At 38.6% G+C, this 17,763-nt stretch overlaps 1 protein-coding gene across 1 annotated transcript in view; it reads left to right on the top strand.

Moving 5' to 3' along the window:
* The window catches only part of LOC147464579 (uncharacterized), a 64,008-nt gene that overhangs the window by 44,091 nt on the left and 2,154 nt on the right, over positions 1-17,763 (top strand). The window contains exon 4 of the mRNA XM_086515911.1: positions 16,513-16,573. Within this exon, the coding sequence (XP_086372037.1) occupies positions 16,513-16,573 (61 nt within the window). The remainder of the gene's footprint in view (positions 1-16,512; positions 16,574-17,763) is intronic.

Here is a 17,763-nt window from a genome sequence, read left to right on the forward strand (position 1 = left end):
AAATCATACATTGGGCTTTTCAATCATCGAGCCGCTCAATCATATTTGGCACGTGAATGTTTTTCATGCATGGGATATGCTATGTTCAATAGCTATGAGCACAGTCTTTGGCCCAATGACTTCTACTATTAACGATTTGCAGTTATGGTAAACATTTCACTTTTAGTTTGGAATTTTTTCTCGGACATGGTTCCGTGGCAATGTTAGATCCAAAGGTAAGCCACGCAAGTACGAGCATACATATCCTTTGACTATGAGCTCTAAGGAACTCCATAAGTTGTTAAGGGAAGCAAGGCTTCCAATTCGACATCTTGCATTGAGATTTTTCCGTTTGGCATATGCTATGAGCATACAAAATTGGGAAGGAATCGGCAATGTGTTTGCAGGTGATTTCCTATCGCAGGTTATTTTCTTATGTACCACATGAGTGTGTAGGATATACGAGGACGTCTGTGCAGATATGGCTATGTTTTAGAATGAGTTTTTCCTTCCCAATTTCATGACAACTGGTTGCAGCAACAACTACCAGGATAGCCAAGTTTAAGTTTTTCTTGTTTTCCCTTGTACACTTTATCTGGCAGTTACTGTCATTGTGCAAAACAAAGTGCTTTGGCACTTTTATATGAAGCAAGACTTCTCCCTTGTGCCAAGGTACTGCCCAATGACTTGGCATCACATGCAGTGGCACCAATTTCACATTAGTTTTCACCAATTTCTCGATTGAGCACTAATTGTTGTAAGAGCTAGGAGCCACACACACGCTAGCTAAGAGCTAGGAGCCACACATAGGTTGGCTAAGAGCCATTGTCAGATTTTGGGTAGGACCTAATTATTGGTATTCCTTGGGTGATTCTTCTTATGATTGAACAGATCTGTAGTGGAGTACACATCAAATACATCGACGTTAATGGACGAGCAAGAGTCTTGTAATTTCGCGGGATTGGGGTGTCATTTTTGGACTATATGTTTCTAGTGCAACGCTCAAGTTGAGTTTTTGATACTCTTGCACTTACATCAGCTGATTTATACCATGGAGTCTAGAGGCAGCAAACAGTTGGGACATCATGGCTATTGATACGAGCTAGGCATCTCACTTATGAGGATTTCTGGCTCTCTTTATAGCACTACGAGTGTCGATGGCATCATAGTTTTGGGGTACGACCCAGCGGGTGCTTACTAAATCATCCCATACGCATTGAGGATCACAGTTTGATCTATTCCCGTTATACTTTCAAGGAAATAATTTCGCAATCTACCATGCTGTAGCAGAAAATTCAACTTTTCAAGTTGATTCTAATGATTCTGTACACGGTTAACTAGGTTGGTTACCGTTACCTGCTAGTTGAGCAGTTTCTACAAAGGGTCTTACCAAGGGGTTTGACTACGTAGATTCTACCCAACGGGTTTGGATTGCGAAGGCAACACCCAAGGTTTATATGTTGCTTGGTTTTTTCACAGGAGGGAGATGTACTCCTGTGCATTTGAATATGGGTAACTGAACTTTTAGTTCAATTACCAGGGCCATGCCAAGGGCATGTCGAAACAAATATTTTGGGCCGTAGTGTCCAAAGTACATTATGCTATTATGAATCCACTTGTAGGATTCAATTTGGCACATGTTTCACATGGGATACAACATGGTCTAGCAACTCAAGGAGTTCCGTTTAGCCAGTGTGGATGAATGAATGAGGGTCCCTCTTACTCTTGTCACAGAGTGTTTAGAGTTACCTCCACACACAAGTACATCTTGTACTTGAAGGATGTTCTTTTTTTAGACATCCTTAGTTGAGACATATTCCACATGTGGCGAATGAGTCTCTTGGACTAACACTGGCGCCTCCTATTTCAAATATGTGTCACGACAAAGTCCCTAGGTGCTGGTCAAATTTGTTTTCTAGACCATTTTCACCACGACGTATCAAGAGCAAATTCAGTGGCCAGAAATTGTCAGATACTTAGAATGACTTGTTCAGCTACAAGTATTTCTAAACAACATTACAAATGGTTGTTTATACATATAGCAAGGATATAAGTTTTTAATGAAAAAGTTTTATTGTCAATAACTAGAAGTGATTAATGTTTCACCTTCCATTGTGATTCAGACATTTCAGCAAGGCTTGCAAAAGATTACAACTGAAAGTATTTAGTTTTCTTTCTGAACTTTTTAATGTGTGCTAGGCGCATCACATTTTCCATAAGTATTGGCAAGGATCACCATTGATATACAGATGCGGATCTCTTTATTGCTAAATGCATGCACACTAGGTGTTATGGGCCCTAGTGTTTAGCAAAGGTTGATTTGGAACGGTATGCATGTTCTTGCAGTTATTCCTTATGAAGCATTTTTGCACTCTACGTGCAGTATCTCTATGAGATTACTTTTGGGTCTACTAATCTCCAATAGAGGTCATAGCTTGGTTTGGGTGTTTGTGGATTTCTCAAGTTAACCACGATAAATATTCTGGACATTGTTGATTCCTCAACAATGTTACACGATGTTGTGATTCCCATTTACCAGTCATTTGAGACGACTGTCTGTAAACCGTGAGGGAACACACCTCAGTACTGTCAGTTATCCAAGTGGATAGGCAGATTGCAAAGTGTGAGGGAACACACCTCAGTATTGTCAGTTATCCAAGGGAATAGGAAGATTAGAAAGTGTAGTCTGGTGGTGAAGGATATGCAAAGTCGTACGTTAGCACCAAGCGATCCAATCAGTAAGCATTTATTGCTCTACTTAGAGTTCGCTTACTATAAGTTTAAGCATGTTTGCAACTAGGTGTAGTCTCTTCATGTATAACTCAGGTTGTCAACCTTGAACACTCGTTAGGGTGGGTTTGTTTACTGATGATGAAATTTGGGAACAAGTCAAGGACTTAAACTTGGTTGATGAGTTATGTCAGCAAGTTACTGTCATGGAAAGTGACAAGAGGTACTCTTTTTGGTACATCTTTGTTGTGATAAACTCGTTTACCATGCTCATGAGCGTTCTAAATGGACTCTACACACTATGTTTAGATAAGAAGCGGTGCCATCATTTGGTTACAAATGGACAACAATGTAGAAAATCAAGATGTTACTCTTGGTTTCATTGAACCTCCTACTGAACCGGGTTCCGCTCAAATGAACCGTTGGATCCATGAGGGATGTTACGATAGAAAACATTAGTGTTCTTATGAAGATACCATCACTTGTGTTTTCGTAGACGAAAACGCTTCTCCAAGGGGGGAGTAATCTCAGGACAATGGTAGAACTAGTCACGGCCAAGTGCCAGGACGGACATGCAGCCAAGGGGGTCCCTATGGGCCTATATAGGGCATGGTTGGGTGGTGATGAGCATGTTCCAGTCCCCTTTCCCTTTCATCAATCATTCATGGATATGCTTAGGCCACAAGCTAATGCATATGAGTTGGAGCTACACATTGCTCTCAACACAAAGGGTTTAGGACTGACAGATTCTTTTGGTACACATGTAATATGCAGTGGACACAAGGATAGATTCCAGAAATCAGAGTTTGGTGTAAGGATGATTGCCCTGATTGGAGTTCTCAACCTGATTTGATTGAGATAGTCAGGTTAGCAAAGATTTGCAGGTTTACATCAACATTCGGGAGACTCATGTATGACATACTAATCTTGAAACTTGAGATTGCATTCATGGTAGGTGCATTTGCAATGGGAGCGATCAACCATGAAATGGCTAGAGCTGACTATGAGCATAGGGGCATTTTGCAACGTATCGTGAGATACCTACAAAATCTGTGTAGCTTTGGGGAGGAGTATGTGGTCAATTTCTTTGTACTTCCTCTATAATTTGAGCTAGATACACGGAGGTCACACTTGATGAAGGACTTGTACAAATTTTATACAATTTTCTTTTGTTTGCTTCCAGATGGCCACATCGTCCTTTACGTGGATTGTTGGGGTAAAGCCCATGTGGCTTACTAGGTCAGACATTTGTCCACTACACTTATTCTTCTATATTCATAATAGGATAAAGGGCTCACAGATACTAAGTGATTTTTGGCCGCTGAAAATCCAAATCTCCTCTTCTCTCTCTTCTCCATTACTGTACACACACACACACACACACACACACACAAACACACACACACACACACACACACACACACACACACACACACACATACACACATACACATGCTCTTGCTCGTCCTCTTCCTAACTATGAATGACTACAATTCTTTCAAAAGAACATTGTCACAAACTACTGATGTGGATGTATGTGACATTGCCTAACTGATAAAACCGAGTTGAGAGATCTAAAATCTAATGGAAAAAGTAAAATAAGTTTTTATCAACTTGGAGATTCTAGCCTAGTGGACTAAAAAGGGTTAGTCTTAAAAACCTAACCCTACCAATGCAACTTACGAGAACATTGGGGCCCAAAACTCTAAAAATAAAGTAGGATCCACAAATTCCATAGACAAGATGACATGGCATGCTGTACCAATGTTTTTATAGACAAGCTGACATGGCATGCCTTACCAATGTTTTTATAATTTCCACTTACTGCTCCTGACATAACAACCACATCAATTTTTTTAATTTATGTTGAAGCTATTTTGGTGCTAGTTTTTGGTCCAATTCCTTGAGAACTTATGCTTTTATGTACTTGGTTTTGTGATAGGCCAAGGGACTTTATAAGCATGCCAAGGTGTCTTCTCTTGGCATATTGAGTTGAGAGCAATGTAAGAGAGAGAATCCCGGGATGTTGTGCCCTTGTAAAATAATATAAAGAAATACCAAAAGGGGTGCTAGTCTCTAGGGCTAGGGCAACTTGGTTGGAAACTCCACTATTTCGGGTTGACTCTCCTCTTCTTTGTCTTCCTCAATTCAAGTTTATTCAATTATCTATAGATCTATCATATGTCTTGCAGTTGATCTTTGATCTAGAGTGTTCTAGTCTTATCTCAATTGGTGACTTAGATTGCTTTGAGAATTTCAAGGTTAACATGGATAGATACTATGAACGGCCTTGGCACGGGCATTGCGATAGGGTTAGGAATGGGGATGGGTGATGGGATGGAAGGGTGTGAAGAAACTCCACGATTGAATGCAGTAAGCTAGATGGATATATTTGTTCATAATTCTAGCTCAATGTTAGGGAAGTGCAGTTGTATCTCAAAGATTACTATATTTTTCTTTGAGTCCACCTCAATAAATATTTATTAATTCTAGTATGTGAAATATCGCAACTCAATTATCCATGTTCATTTTAAACAACAAACAACTTCAATGTCTAAAAAACAAATAAATGAGCCTTACATTATGCTTTGATACCAATTGTAAGGCGCTATGGTGGTTTGTCTCATGTTGCATTCATAATCGATGCATATGATGATGAATAATAATGCTTAAATAGAGAGATGATATATTCAAACATCAAAAACAAAATAAAGCTTCCTAGATAGAATTCACTTTGAAAATGTACATGGTTGATCTTTATATAGGAGAGATGTACAATGATATACATGATGACATCATGGGAAATGTTACTACAACTAGGAGACGTTGCACACTAATAACTTAGACTAAGCTTAGGACGTTGGAGAAGAGGAATAGAGAGCATGCCCATAACACACACAGATGTCCATATATAGCTCCAGGTAATAACAAAATTCTTATCCTCTTGTAAACATCTTCAACAAAATCATCATCACTAGAGAAATTTCACCTATGCACACTGCAACACACACACCCACGTGATTGGAAATGCAATCCGTTGGTGCAACCAAAGTTGGTCGACCATAGAAGATGGCACAAGCAAGAGTGTATATGCTAGCACGTGCATGGAAGAGAGTTGGAGCAACTACAAAGATCCTGGGCAGCTCGGTAGCAGTGAAAATGTATGCCTTATGAGGTTTTATAAACCAAAAGGGCTCCAAAAAGACACAATTTGGGTGGCATGTGAAGGAGGTTTAGAGTGCAAGGTTTTTTCTATAGGATGTAGAGCTTGAGATGTTGAGTCAACTGGTCCAAACGACTCATCAAACTGAGCTACAAGCCCAAGATATTTGACTCTGAAGGTGCAGTGCATTGCAAATTTGAGACGGATAGTACAGGTAGTGCCACGTAGTCCGAGCCAGTTTCAATAGATGGATGTGTAGTGCTTGATCTATGGACCTTCGAGGTCTTTTTAGATCGGTGATTTGAGTCACAAATATCAAGATAAGAGGCTTTGAAGTTTTTCTAGGGACATGTTTTGAGCCAAGTTGTCCGCATTGAAAGGCATGCGATTTGGAGATTTTTTGGGCTCAGTGAGGTTCCATCATGTAGTATGTATCATGTTGAGTTATAAAAAAACAACGGTTTTGCAATTGGAGTAGCGGTGATCAAGATATAGCGAAATGAAGTTGTGAGCTAATTGGCGAGTAGATGGATACAAATGATTTTTCCAATATATTGTGTCCTTAGACTGTGGGATCAGGGAAGTCAAAGTACAGCCAAGATGGAGAAGTTAGAAATTAGTGATGAGAGCTCCCAGTGGAATTTGATGGCTTGCCAAATGGGTCGACGATTGCCGAGTTATGTCCCGATGAATTTGAGTACAATTGTGGTGGGGAGATTACACATGTTTCTTCTCAGTCTTTGGCACCTCAATTTGGGGCCTTTGGGAAGTCCAGATGCGGAAGGGGTTGAGTAGGTTGAAACCAGGGATGGTGACTACTAGTGGGATTTTATGGCAAGTCGATCAGGCAGATGAGCAATGAACAAGAGTAGGTGAAATAAGGGGAAAACAATGATTTTCAAGCTGGTTTTTTGAGGTGTTTTTGAAATGTTGGGGAGCCAAGACATCACGAGCTGCGACGTGGCTTAGAGAAGTCCCACATGCGCACCCAACGGCCAAGAGAGCAGGGTGTATGAGCCGTAATGCACCCCTACTGAAAGGTATGTGAAGTGAGGGAGAGGGCTCCCCTTCGCTTGGCTATGGTCGAGAGCGTGCGAGCTCTACGCACGTTGTTCCTGGGCGCGAGTCGGCGTTTTGACGGAGGTAGTGACGTAGTGGGCATTTCTAGGCAGGTAGTTGGTGGTGGTGGTGAGCGGCTTGACGATTGTGTAGTATGCTAATGACATGGTAGACTGCCATAGCTTGATCTCGTGCCCATGAGGACGTTAATCTTTTGAAACTAGGGAGAGGGCCCCATTAGTGATAGCGCTAGTTGTTGGGGGCCCATCTCGCAGTATCTCAAATGCAAAGAGAGAGGAGTCAAGTATCTTGCAAAGAGGCAACTCACATGCAAGAGGTGATGCAAGGTGTCCAGGTTCATGCATTGATAAATAATGTGACGTCCAACTCTGGCAATCCCTTGCTGTCTTGGACACACTTTACATCTGGACTACAGGAATGTATTTGTCACAAGACGGGCACCACGTGCCAATAGAAAAGAATAGACTGAACAAGCTTTTAGCACTTTAGTAATAGTTGGACTGAGAGAGAGAGAGAGAGAGAGAGAGAGAGAGAGAGAGAGAGACGACACCCAACACGAAGTGACGGAATTCCACCCCAGAGAGTATTGGCCCCAAACCTTCGCACCCCTTTTGGTATTTCTTTATATTGCATCAACACAGTATAAGCCGATACTCCAGGAAGCATGCTAGAGAATGAGCCCTTAGCACATATTTAAACGCTCTTGGCCTATGAAAAGTAGTTTACATGAAAAGCCTTCAAACTCAAAATCTTCTGGTTAAAAGCAATGCCAAAAAGTTGCCATCATAAATCACGGAATTCCGTACAGCAGTTAGCACAAAACATGAAAATCCGTACAGTTTGCCACATCATCGTGTTAGCGTAATTTCTGTACAATTGCCAGGTCATCAGCTGCTACGCAATTCTTTCATTGTGTGTGTGGGTCCTGCTTTATTTTAATCCTTTATGTCACTTCGGGCCCCATCGTACGCGGTCTCCATAAGTTGGTAAGACTTCTTCTTCTGTTACTTGTTCTTATTAGGGTTTAGGCCCCTCAACCAACATCTGCAAGTTGGCTCCATTCTTTAGGGCTTTGACATGTCAACAATTTGTGACATTAGATGGGGGAGGCCACTATTAAGCAGGTCGCTAGCTATTATTTTATCACAACATTGACATCACAGGATGTTCACAACTATAAAAATGCCACATATATAATCAAGAATGTGGAAATGGAAGAGGTAGAAAGAGCAACATTTTTATGCAGCTAGCATTCTCTTAAAGACAATCAGGTCATGATTTGATATTTTTTCAGATTGACTTTTATAAAGCATTCGACTTATTGATGTGGGATATTGTGAGAAGTATTCTGGTTAAAATGGGCTTTGAGGAGAGAATTCCATCATGTATATTTCTATTGGGCCAGGGAGCATGGTCTCACCTTCTCATTAATAGCAGACTCTCTGAGCCTATTCCAATCAACAGATTCGTACGGTAGGGATGCCCTCTGAGCCTGTTGCTCTTTGTTGTAAATACTCACCCATTATTTACGTATTTAGACTCCCTTGTAGCAGACAACAAGCTCCAGCGGCTACATCTTGGTACTAAACAGCTCGTTGGATAGGGGTTTGTTGATGACACCATCCACTTTTTGAAGAAGAACACTGTCAATATCGCAAGATGCCTTTCCTTCTTGTCTACCTTTACACTCGCAGTAGGTTTGCATATTAACTTGGCTAAGTCCATATTGATAGACATATCGGCTTGTGAATTTGATGGCCTAGTTTGGAATGGGAAGAGGCTACCTAAAGGTCATGTATTTAAACACTTGGTCTATCCAGTTGGTGTGAATGTGGCTATGCACAACTTAACCACTTGGGTAATGGACCGAGTTTTGACAAAGGTGGATAGATGGAATTTTCATGAGTGGTCGTTGCACGTACGGATTTATATTGCTCAATCTGTGATGTTTTCTTACTTGTCGTATTATCTTCCCTATTTACTGTGGACATATAAACCCCTAGCACCCTTTAAGTTGGTGGTAGCTAAATTTATATGGGGAACACCAAATGCTACTTCTTCTCCTATTGCTTGGGACAACGTATGTAAGCCCTATTCTCAAGGGGGATTAGGTTTTGGACCTTGAAATTCATGCTGATATCAGGAGATGCACTATGTTCAAACATGATTTGCTTAAAGATACTGATTGGACATTATCCTTCTGGTTATTGATTGAGTTATCTATGGTTTACTTTCATTGGGCATGGAATTTACCATCATGGAATAAGGTGTTCTCCATTGCTCCTCTTAAAATGGGTTATCCGATCCATCAAATGTTGGTCTCCTTTTAGCGGGATAGTTAATATGGATTGCTAGAGCTAGATACACCGGGCACTCTCTAGGGATAGAAAATGTCTTTTGGAGTTGTATCTTTCAAAAACCCACTGCAATGCTTATTGGCAAGAAGGCCCTTCAATGCATAGAAAGGATATCACAACAATTACTGAGGTTCTGGAATCTCACCTCTCCTTCAAGACCTTTTTGATAGCAAGGCATCAGTTCCGGCTGGGATTTGGTTTTAGAAAGGCTTGGTATATTCTTTGTCCATGTGTCAACAACATACAAATACCACCAACTACCAATCAACTGGACATGTGCAAAGACTAGACTTTCCCACACATCCTGTAACATTTAATGGCCTAAAAACTTGTGTGTAGCGGAAATTAGCATGAACATAGTGGGCATTTTATTAGAATAGATTCCTAATGAGAATTACAAGAGTGCTTGGGTGGAGAGAAACAAAAAGCATAACACCTAGTTAGATAGCATGAACAATACTTTCAAAAGAGAGAGAAATTAAAATATTGACAACAGTTGAGGACCGGATTTGCATGGAGCCGGTCCCCCCTCCAAAAGGCTTTGTATTATGGTTTCTCCCATCAAGAGAGACATTGTACAATACAATTCTTTGTATTCCTTCAAGACTAGCTAGTGCAATGAAGATGAAAGCTTCATGCACTAAGAAAAACACTTAGCAAACACAACATCAATTATCCCCCGTCTCAAACCCAAGACCTCACACACCTTCGAAGATGGTGAGAGCTAGCAGGGTATGAGAGTAGATTGAGAGGAGGAAGGAGTATCTTACGAGAAAGATGTACATCTCCTCACATAATCACTCATATTAACATGGATTAGCTTAGTAATTAGCATGGGTAGAGGAGATGAGCATGCATTGAAGCTTGGCTCTTGGTTGGATTTTCATCCACATGCCAAGAGTGTGTCGATGTAGGCTTCTATCTCACAAGCTTGGAGTAGGTGATGAGCTCTCCATTAAAGCTTGGGAAGAGATAGTCTTCTCTTTCTTCACACATGACATTGTGTGAGTGTGTGTGTGTGATAATCCTTGCAAAATCATCCCCCTCTCTCTCTTGGGCGAGCCCTCTTGCTATTTGCTCTTGCAGGCTCCCCATTGGACAGTGCCAAGCCTAGCTAATAGGAAAATAGGGGTAAATTGAAGAGCCTTCTGCCATGTGTCCCTCTTTCCATTTTCTAAAGTTGGTTTGTATTTTTTCTACCATTTTTTCTAGCTCCAACTACCTCACATTCTCTAGCCATGCGCGATCTCCCCACACCTTGGTTTAGAGGTGCACAGAGATCAGGACCACCGAGTAATAATATCATCTTTATTGATCAATGCAAACCCTAATATAGCATATGCGGATTATTTAGATGGAACGATCTAGTACGTACCCATCTAATACAGACCACCATTTGTTAAGATCATTTCCTTTTTTTAATCCGTTTGTGTTTTTTAAGTTTATTTATGTTATCGAAGTTCGTTTGCGTTATTTTACTTTGTTTCTCGAAGTCTGTTTGTGTTTTTGAAGTACATAAGCCGTTTTTAAAGTCCGTTTGTATTTTTTTAGTTTAACCATTGAAACATAGCCATATCCTAGCAACTAAACCTTGAGCGTCTTTGTATAGCCAAACATATAAGTGACTAGCTCTACCTAAGACCTAAACCCTAAGCGATTGAAAAAGCCAAGCCGCTTATCCTAAGCAATATACCATAAGCGGCTAGACCTAAACTGCATGAATATCAACTAGCCCTTCCTGGCTAAGCGACTGAAATATACTTAATCGGCTAGCCCTAAGGTCCTAACCCGAAGCAGCTTGTCCTAAGCGGCTAAGCGACTAAATAACAAAGCGGGTAGGCCTAAACATTTTGGCAAATAGATTGATTACATAAACGGTTAGTCCTAAACGCTCGGAATTTTGATTTTTCCTAAGTGACTAGCCCTAATTAAGCGTCTAAACGGCTAAATAACGAAGTAGGTAGGCCTAGGCGGTGTGTCTAAGCGGATGAATACCTAAGCGACCAACCCTAATTAAGTGGTTTGAATATCGATCAAACTCTATGCAACAATTCCTAAGCAACTAAGCGACTAAAAAAATACGGGGGTAGGACTAAACAATGCGGCTAAGCAACTTAATAGCTAAGAGGCTAGCGCTAAGCGGATAATCAGAGGTGGCTAACACTAAGCGTCTGGCCTTCAACGGCCTAAATATGGACTAGTCTTAACACTAGGTTGGTAATGGGACACTTTTATGTTCTGTTAAGTGACCATTTTCCTTGAATTATGTCATGAGTTTCAAAATGGATTTTGAGGTGCTCTTTATCTAGAAAGTTGTCTCGTGAGCTTAAAAAACTCGACATTTTTTTGGAATATCAGTTCCATCTTTAACCTTGTCCTTGCACAACATTTCACAACCTAAACTGTGTGAAAAAACGGGTCCTTTTTTTGGCTTTTTTCAACTTTTTGCAACTATACCACTCTAGAATTAATTTTTGTGAGGTCTATAATGCTAAAGAACTATCTTTAGTAGTCCTCAACATGTCCTAATGCTTCTAGGGAGAAATAAATATTAAAGTTGTAAGTTATGACCAAATTACAAAAATTGTGAAATCCTGTTTTTTAGCCAATTTTAGCTCTTCTATGATTTTTTTGGTGGATTTCATGATATTCAAATGCATTTTTTATTTTCTATGTCGCATATTGTAACATAAAGCTAATATTCCTTGAGTTTTGGGGCACCTAATACCCTATTTTGCATAGTACACAACGATGGTTGATTTTTTCAATTATAGAAGAAACTAAACATTCTAGTATATCAAAGTATAGCTTTTTCAATATTGTTAGTTTCTTGTGACAACTACATGCATTTTGTAGGTAGTAGCCATATCTAGTCATAAGGATCAAATTTGGCTAGATATTGATTAGTTTCTATGGGATTCTACAACTCATAATGTTGAACCCAGTTTTTTATGTTTGCTGTATTTAGCACTTCATCTTTGTCCCCAAGATTCCCATTGGTAAGAGATGTATTATTATTTTGACATGCTCCATGGCTCCTTATGAACATAAAGGACAATAGGGAACTAAGAAAACATGCATATATTATTTGTATTGAGCGTGGCTATAGAAACTTTGATGATAGGTTTGCAGAATGGTAAAAATTCAACTTTTTTGTACCTATTTATTTTGGCAAAACAAAAAATAGTGAATGAGAAGAAATCATATGTTCCGATCACCAACCCATTGGAGTTAACTAGGGAATTTATCTCAAGTTCTATAAAAATCCCTAATCTTATTTTTATGCAACAAAACGTAAGAAATGAGTGTTTTGATGAAATGCACTGGTCCATCAACTTTGGAGGCTTGGTGTGACCAAAAGATTATAAATTTTACAAGTTTCTTATTTTTTCCATGTGTAGTATAGGCCTCGAACTATAACCTCATGAAAGAATTTTACAAAATGAGTGGATCTACTATGGTTTTGGAGGTTTTTTTCAAAACCCTGAAAGGACACTTTTATGTTCTGTTAGGTTACCAACCTAGTGTTAAGTGGCTAAGCAAATGAATACCTAAGCGGCAAGCCCTAACCTATCTGAATACCAATTAGACCTAAGCGGCTAAGTGACAAAATAATGAAGCTGGTAAGAGTAAGTGGCTCGGCTAAGCGATTGAATACCTAAGCTGCTAGTCTTAAGCAGCTAGCTTTCAACGGCTTAAATATAGACTAGTCCTTAAAGATTAAGTAAATGATTACCTAAACGTCTAGCCTTAAGGGGCTAACCATAATTAAGCAAATAGCCCAAAGAGGCAACTACATCCGATCGACTTTATATCGATTTGTCAATAAGCGGTCGACATAACAACTCCCATCGACGATTTTTAAAACGTATGAAGTTAATGAAGGTAATTAGCACCTAACACTAGAAACATTCTGCTTTACATTTACAACACCTGTGACAAGTCACAATTAAAAAACAACATAATTTATTAAATTCTCAATTAATTTACAAAAAATAATAAAATTAATTATAAAATGATATAAATCAAAACAACTCTTTTTTTTAATGGATTAAATACTATTATCTTTCTTTGTTAATGATGATTTTTAATTAAGAACATCTATAAAATAAAAAAATGTGTGTGTGGGTCGTGCATAGTGTGTTTAGATTGTTGACAAACTAATGTGCATTTTTATTTATTTGCATGCATGTTTATGTAAATGTGTGTGTGTGTGCGCACGCGCGCGCAAGAAAGGAGAATGATAGAGGACTCACATGCAACTGATTTGAGTAAGAAGCACTCAAAGAAATGTCGCCAAATATGCAAAAAGACACACACACATACACACTATGTTTCTCTCACATACACAAAAGTGAACAAACCTACTATGAATATTGAAAAGAACCTTATCTTCTTGATGAGGGAGAGCGTGTGAGTGAAGATCTCAAGTCCCACAAGCCCTATGGTAGAAGATGTGCAGCACGTGAGGAGGAGGAGAGCAAGGGAGGAGAAGAAGGAATGAGTGAAAATGCAAAGGAAAAATCTGCTGGTTCTATTTTTGCAAAATCTATTTGTACAGCCATCGATAGGAGCATCAAAATGCGTACCAAAATCGGCATTAGAATATGCATCTAAATACGCGTTGATATGCGCGCTGAAATGGTGTCATTTTTAAAAAAATAATAAATAATTCTCCCTCCAGAATTAGCATATATTGATCTCTTGGAGTGGTGGTTATTATATTTGTGTAATTGAAAACCACTTATACAATTCTCCACGACCTTTACTTTGGTCTATGAGAAATGTTTTCTCTTTTTTGCTCATCTATAACATCATAGTAATGGTAAGAGAAAACATATTGATCATCAAGTTGTACAATGGTAACCATTTGGATAGAAATAATTTCATAGCCCTTCTCATCACAAAGCTGTGGGAGCGGACTCGTTCACACAAACATCCATGGTTGCCAATATTTGAGTCCATTTAAATGTCTCCAAGAGATGTGCAAGGAAAGCTTCTTGCATGAAGACTGCATCATTTATATCTCGTTCTTAATTAAGGTACAATGTTTTAACTTTAAACTCCACTCAATGTCCAACTGGGAGTATTTTGTTTATCCATGATGACAATCTAGTTTCAAATGAGGTGTCAAAATCAAATTCTTGAATTCATGTTTTCTAGACATCTTTGTAAGAATGCTGTGCTAAGCTCACCCTTAGAATTGATATTATTTACTTTGTATATAGGTATTCACTATCCTAATCTTAGATTAATTAAATTTGCTTCATAAAATATTGTCCCAAAAGTATCTTAAAGTTTAGTTTTTCTCAAATTCTACAATGGCAAAGATATGTTGATAGTCAATTGCAGAAGAGCTAACTGTCACATTTTTGAACAATGAGATTGGTCATTCAATGTGAACATTTCATTCTTGATTTTCCTATTTCCAATCTATCCTAGGCTTCTCATATGACTGTGGTAGCTATGGCAATGCCAGCCCCATTCTCTCGTACTCCCATGGTTTTGACCACATTATAGTCCTCACGAAGTACTGTATTTCTTTTATTTCCTTTGCAGTCATCTCCAATCCTAATCATTGGAGCAAATCTGACAAATTTATCTTGAGATTCTTCTCGTTTCAATTCTTTGACTTTTTTCTTTGTTGGTCTAGTGATTTACACTTTTTATATATATTTTTTGGAAATCAAAAGGTGTGTTGTGAGTTTCAAATGCTCACGAAAAGCAATGGTATATCGTATGGGTGTTGACATTATTCACTAAAGTTTTTTCACTTCTAAGGTTTTCTTTGCTCATCTCAACTTGGTACTCTTTCATACCAAATATTATTTTCTTGTTCTCACTTAGGTATAAGGATAGAGTTTTATATGTTTGGATTTGGAGAGATTTGTCCACTTTGATTTTCAATCTCTATACAAGGATTGTCCATCCAATTCCATAGGTGGATGGTCTAGCCATACTTCTTCAATCGGAGTTGATTTCAAGGTGAGGTTTAGGCCAAGTTTCCTCCACTATGGGTATTCCGTCTAACCCTTCTTCCTTGTCCAATACTATGATTTTAGGTTTCTCATCTTTTAATAAAAACACCCTCGGTTCTTTAGTATCTCTTATTGGCATCGTTCCAAATTTTGTTTTGCCTTTTGCAAGATTTTTAATATTTTGACTTTTGGTTTTTGTGCTTCAAGCATTGTTTGAGTGATTCTTACGTACAATATTTTGATTGGCTTCTAGTTTTGTTGCTTCAATCAGAGGTTGGATAATTCATTCATTTGGTTTTATATACTAATCTGCTTGATTTCCTTGTAGGTTCTTTGAACTTTGTCAAAGTTGATTTTGTTTTCTCAAGTTCTTTTCTCTCTCTTTTTGTTTTTTAAGCTGGAAATGCTGACGTCTTGTTCTCTTGGAAACTTGAGAGCATTTTTTACTACTTGGCTCATGTGTACTCTTTTGTTTGTGTCTTTTGTCTTATGTCAAAGGAGCCAACTCACAAGACGTTGACTATATCTACTATCAATTTTTCTTTGTTTGTTGGATTTCTAGAACAATCTTGAAGATAATGTCTTCCTTTTTTGTTGTTTGCAAGCAATAAATCCAAACTAGCTTGGAATTTTTATCAAGTTTTAGGCAATCATCTTTCCAATGATCATCTGATCCACAATTATGATGATTTTTCATTCTTGGTCTAGGCATAGGTTTCATCATGGGTGGCTAGCCCCTTGGTTTGCAATGAAGTATATAGGTATTACTTGTGGGTATGCCTACTAAACGAGTTCAATCACGAGAGTCTATGGTTGATTAGACTTATCTTCTACTACCACCATGGTAGAAGAACTAGTCTCATTGTATGGCATACCCATTACCAAGGCTTGCTCCTCCACTTGACTCTCTAGATTCATGTACTTGACTAGCATTGCATCATTTCCTAATAGTGCTGATTGTTGATCCCCCCCCCCCCCCCCCCCCCCCCCCCCCCAAAACCCCCCAAACCCCTTCTCTCTCTCTCTCTCTCTCTCTCTCTCTCTCTCTCTCTCTCTCTCTCTCTCATTCATTTGTGGATCACAGTAAATGTTGCCTTGTTAGACTACGCTAAGAATGTTTTGGTTTGGTCACTCAAAAATTACAATATCTAGACAAGCTTAAAACATAGCATGTTTCTATTTTAAAATTTTCACTTGTTTGTTCTAAGCAATGAATTTCTCTTAGGTACCCCAAGGACTCAGAAAAAGCAATGCTTGCTAGGCTAACAGGTCTTTCAAGAAATCAGGTACAACTGTTCTCTTGAGAGTAAGAATTGAATCTGAGAGATAATAATGGATCAAAACCTCACTTTTTAGGTCCAAAATTTGTCTTTGACCATTAAGCACTTGACTTTCTAATTTAGACCATGTAAACCTTTATGCTATTGATTTTATGAATTGGACTTCTGTTTGAGATGGATGAGTGAATTATATTAGGAAAGTGAGACATAATCTAAAATAAGGAAGATAGAACTCACATAAATCACAACAAGGTCTAAGATTTTTTCGCAACATGGAAAAAAGGGTGCTCTTCTTACTTTGTGTTCTACTTCGGGTCATAAAAAGCAAGAGAAATGTAAAAATAGTTTTGATGTAAAAAGTGAGCTATTTTCAATTCAAATATTTATCATATGAGTGTAGTGATTTTATAATAGTCCACATTGTAAGGTTCATGGTCTTTGTCCAAAATTCCCTATGGAAAATGTCCTTAGGCTACTAGGCATCCTAAGTGGAACTTGGCATGTGTAGCATTGCCACAAGCGGCCTTGGTCATAGAGCATAAAATTACATGTAGACATGAATAAAGCCCTATGAAAAAGTAAATTTGAGTTTCGCTTATAGAATAGGTTGTTACCAGTTGTCATGCACGAAGTAAGCAGATGCTACCTCCTTTGTGCTATTTAAGTACTCCTTTTGTAACTATTTTCACCAAGCAATCTAGTTCGCTTTGTGTATATGCTCTAACCAATGTCCATTGAGCAATTAGCATGTTATTATTATAAATACAGCTCTATCTTATCCATAGTAAGCATAACACATGATATCAAGGCCATATTGAGGTTAGCATCTCATAATCTGTAGTTAAAAAGATTTTTAATCTCTTTCTTTGCATTCATATGCTTTATTAGCATTGTATTAGCATGATTGAGTAAGTTCTTGGGCTTGAACCCTTGAGCCACTTCTCTTCTAGCCTATTATTAGAGTATTTAATTGGCAAAGATTTTGTTGTTACATGCATGTGTTCAAATTCTTGCATGCACATTACATTTAGCATCAATCCTTGTGTATAATTTCCTCAAAATGTAGAACTATTTTTGCCTCGGTACTTATGTGCACTAAAACCCTACAATTGGAGCTAGGAAACGAACCATTAACCTTTCATATTGGAGGTATGTTAATTCTTGCAAAATTTGAGAATCAACGAAGTGAAGCTAAA

This window comes from Adiantum capillus-veneris, chromosome 1 (assembly GCF_014529385.1).
Source record: "Adiantum capillus-veneris isolate H3 chromosome 1, ASM1452938v2, whole genome shotgun sequence".
Taxonomy (NCBI): domain Eukaryota; kingdom Viridiplantae; phylum Streptophyta; class Polypodiopsida; order Polypodiales; family Pteridaceae; genus Adiantum; species Adiantum capillus-veneris.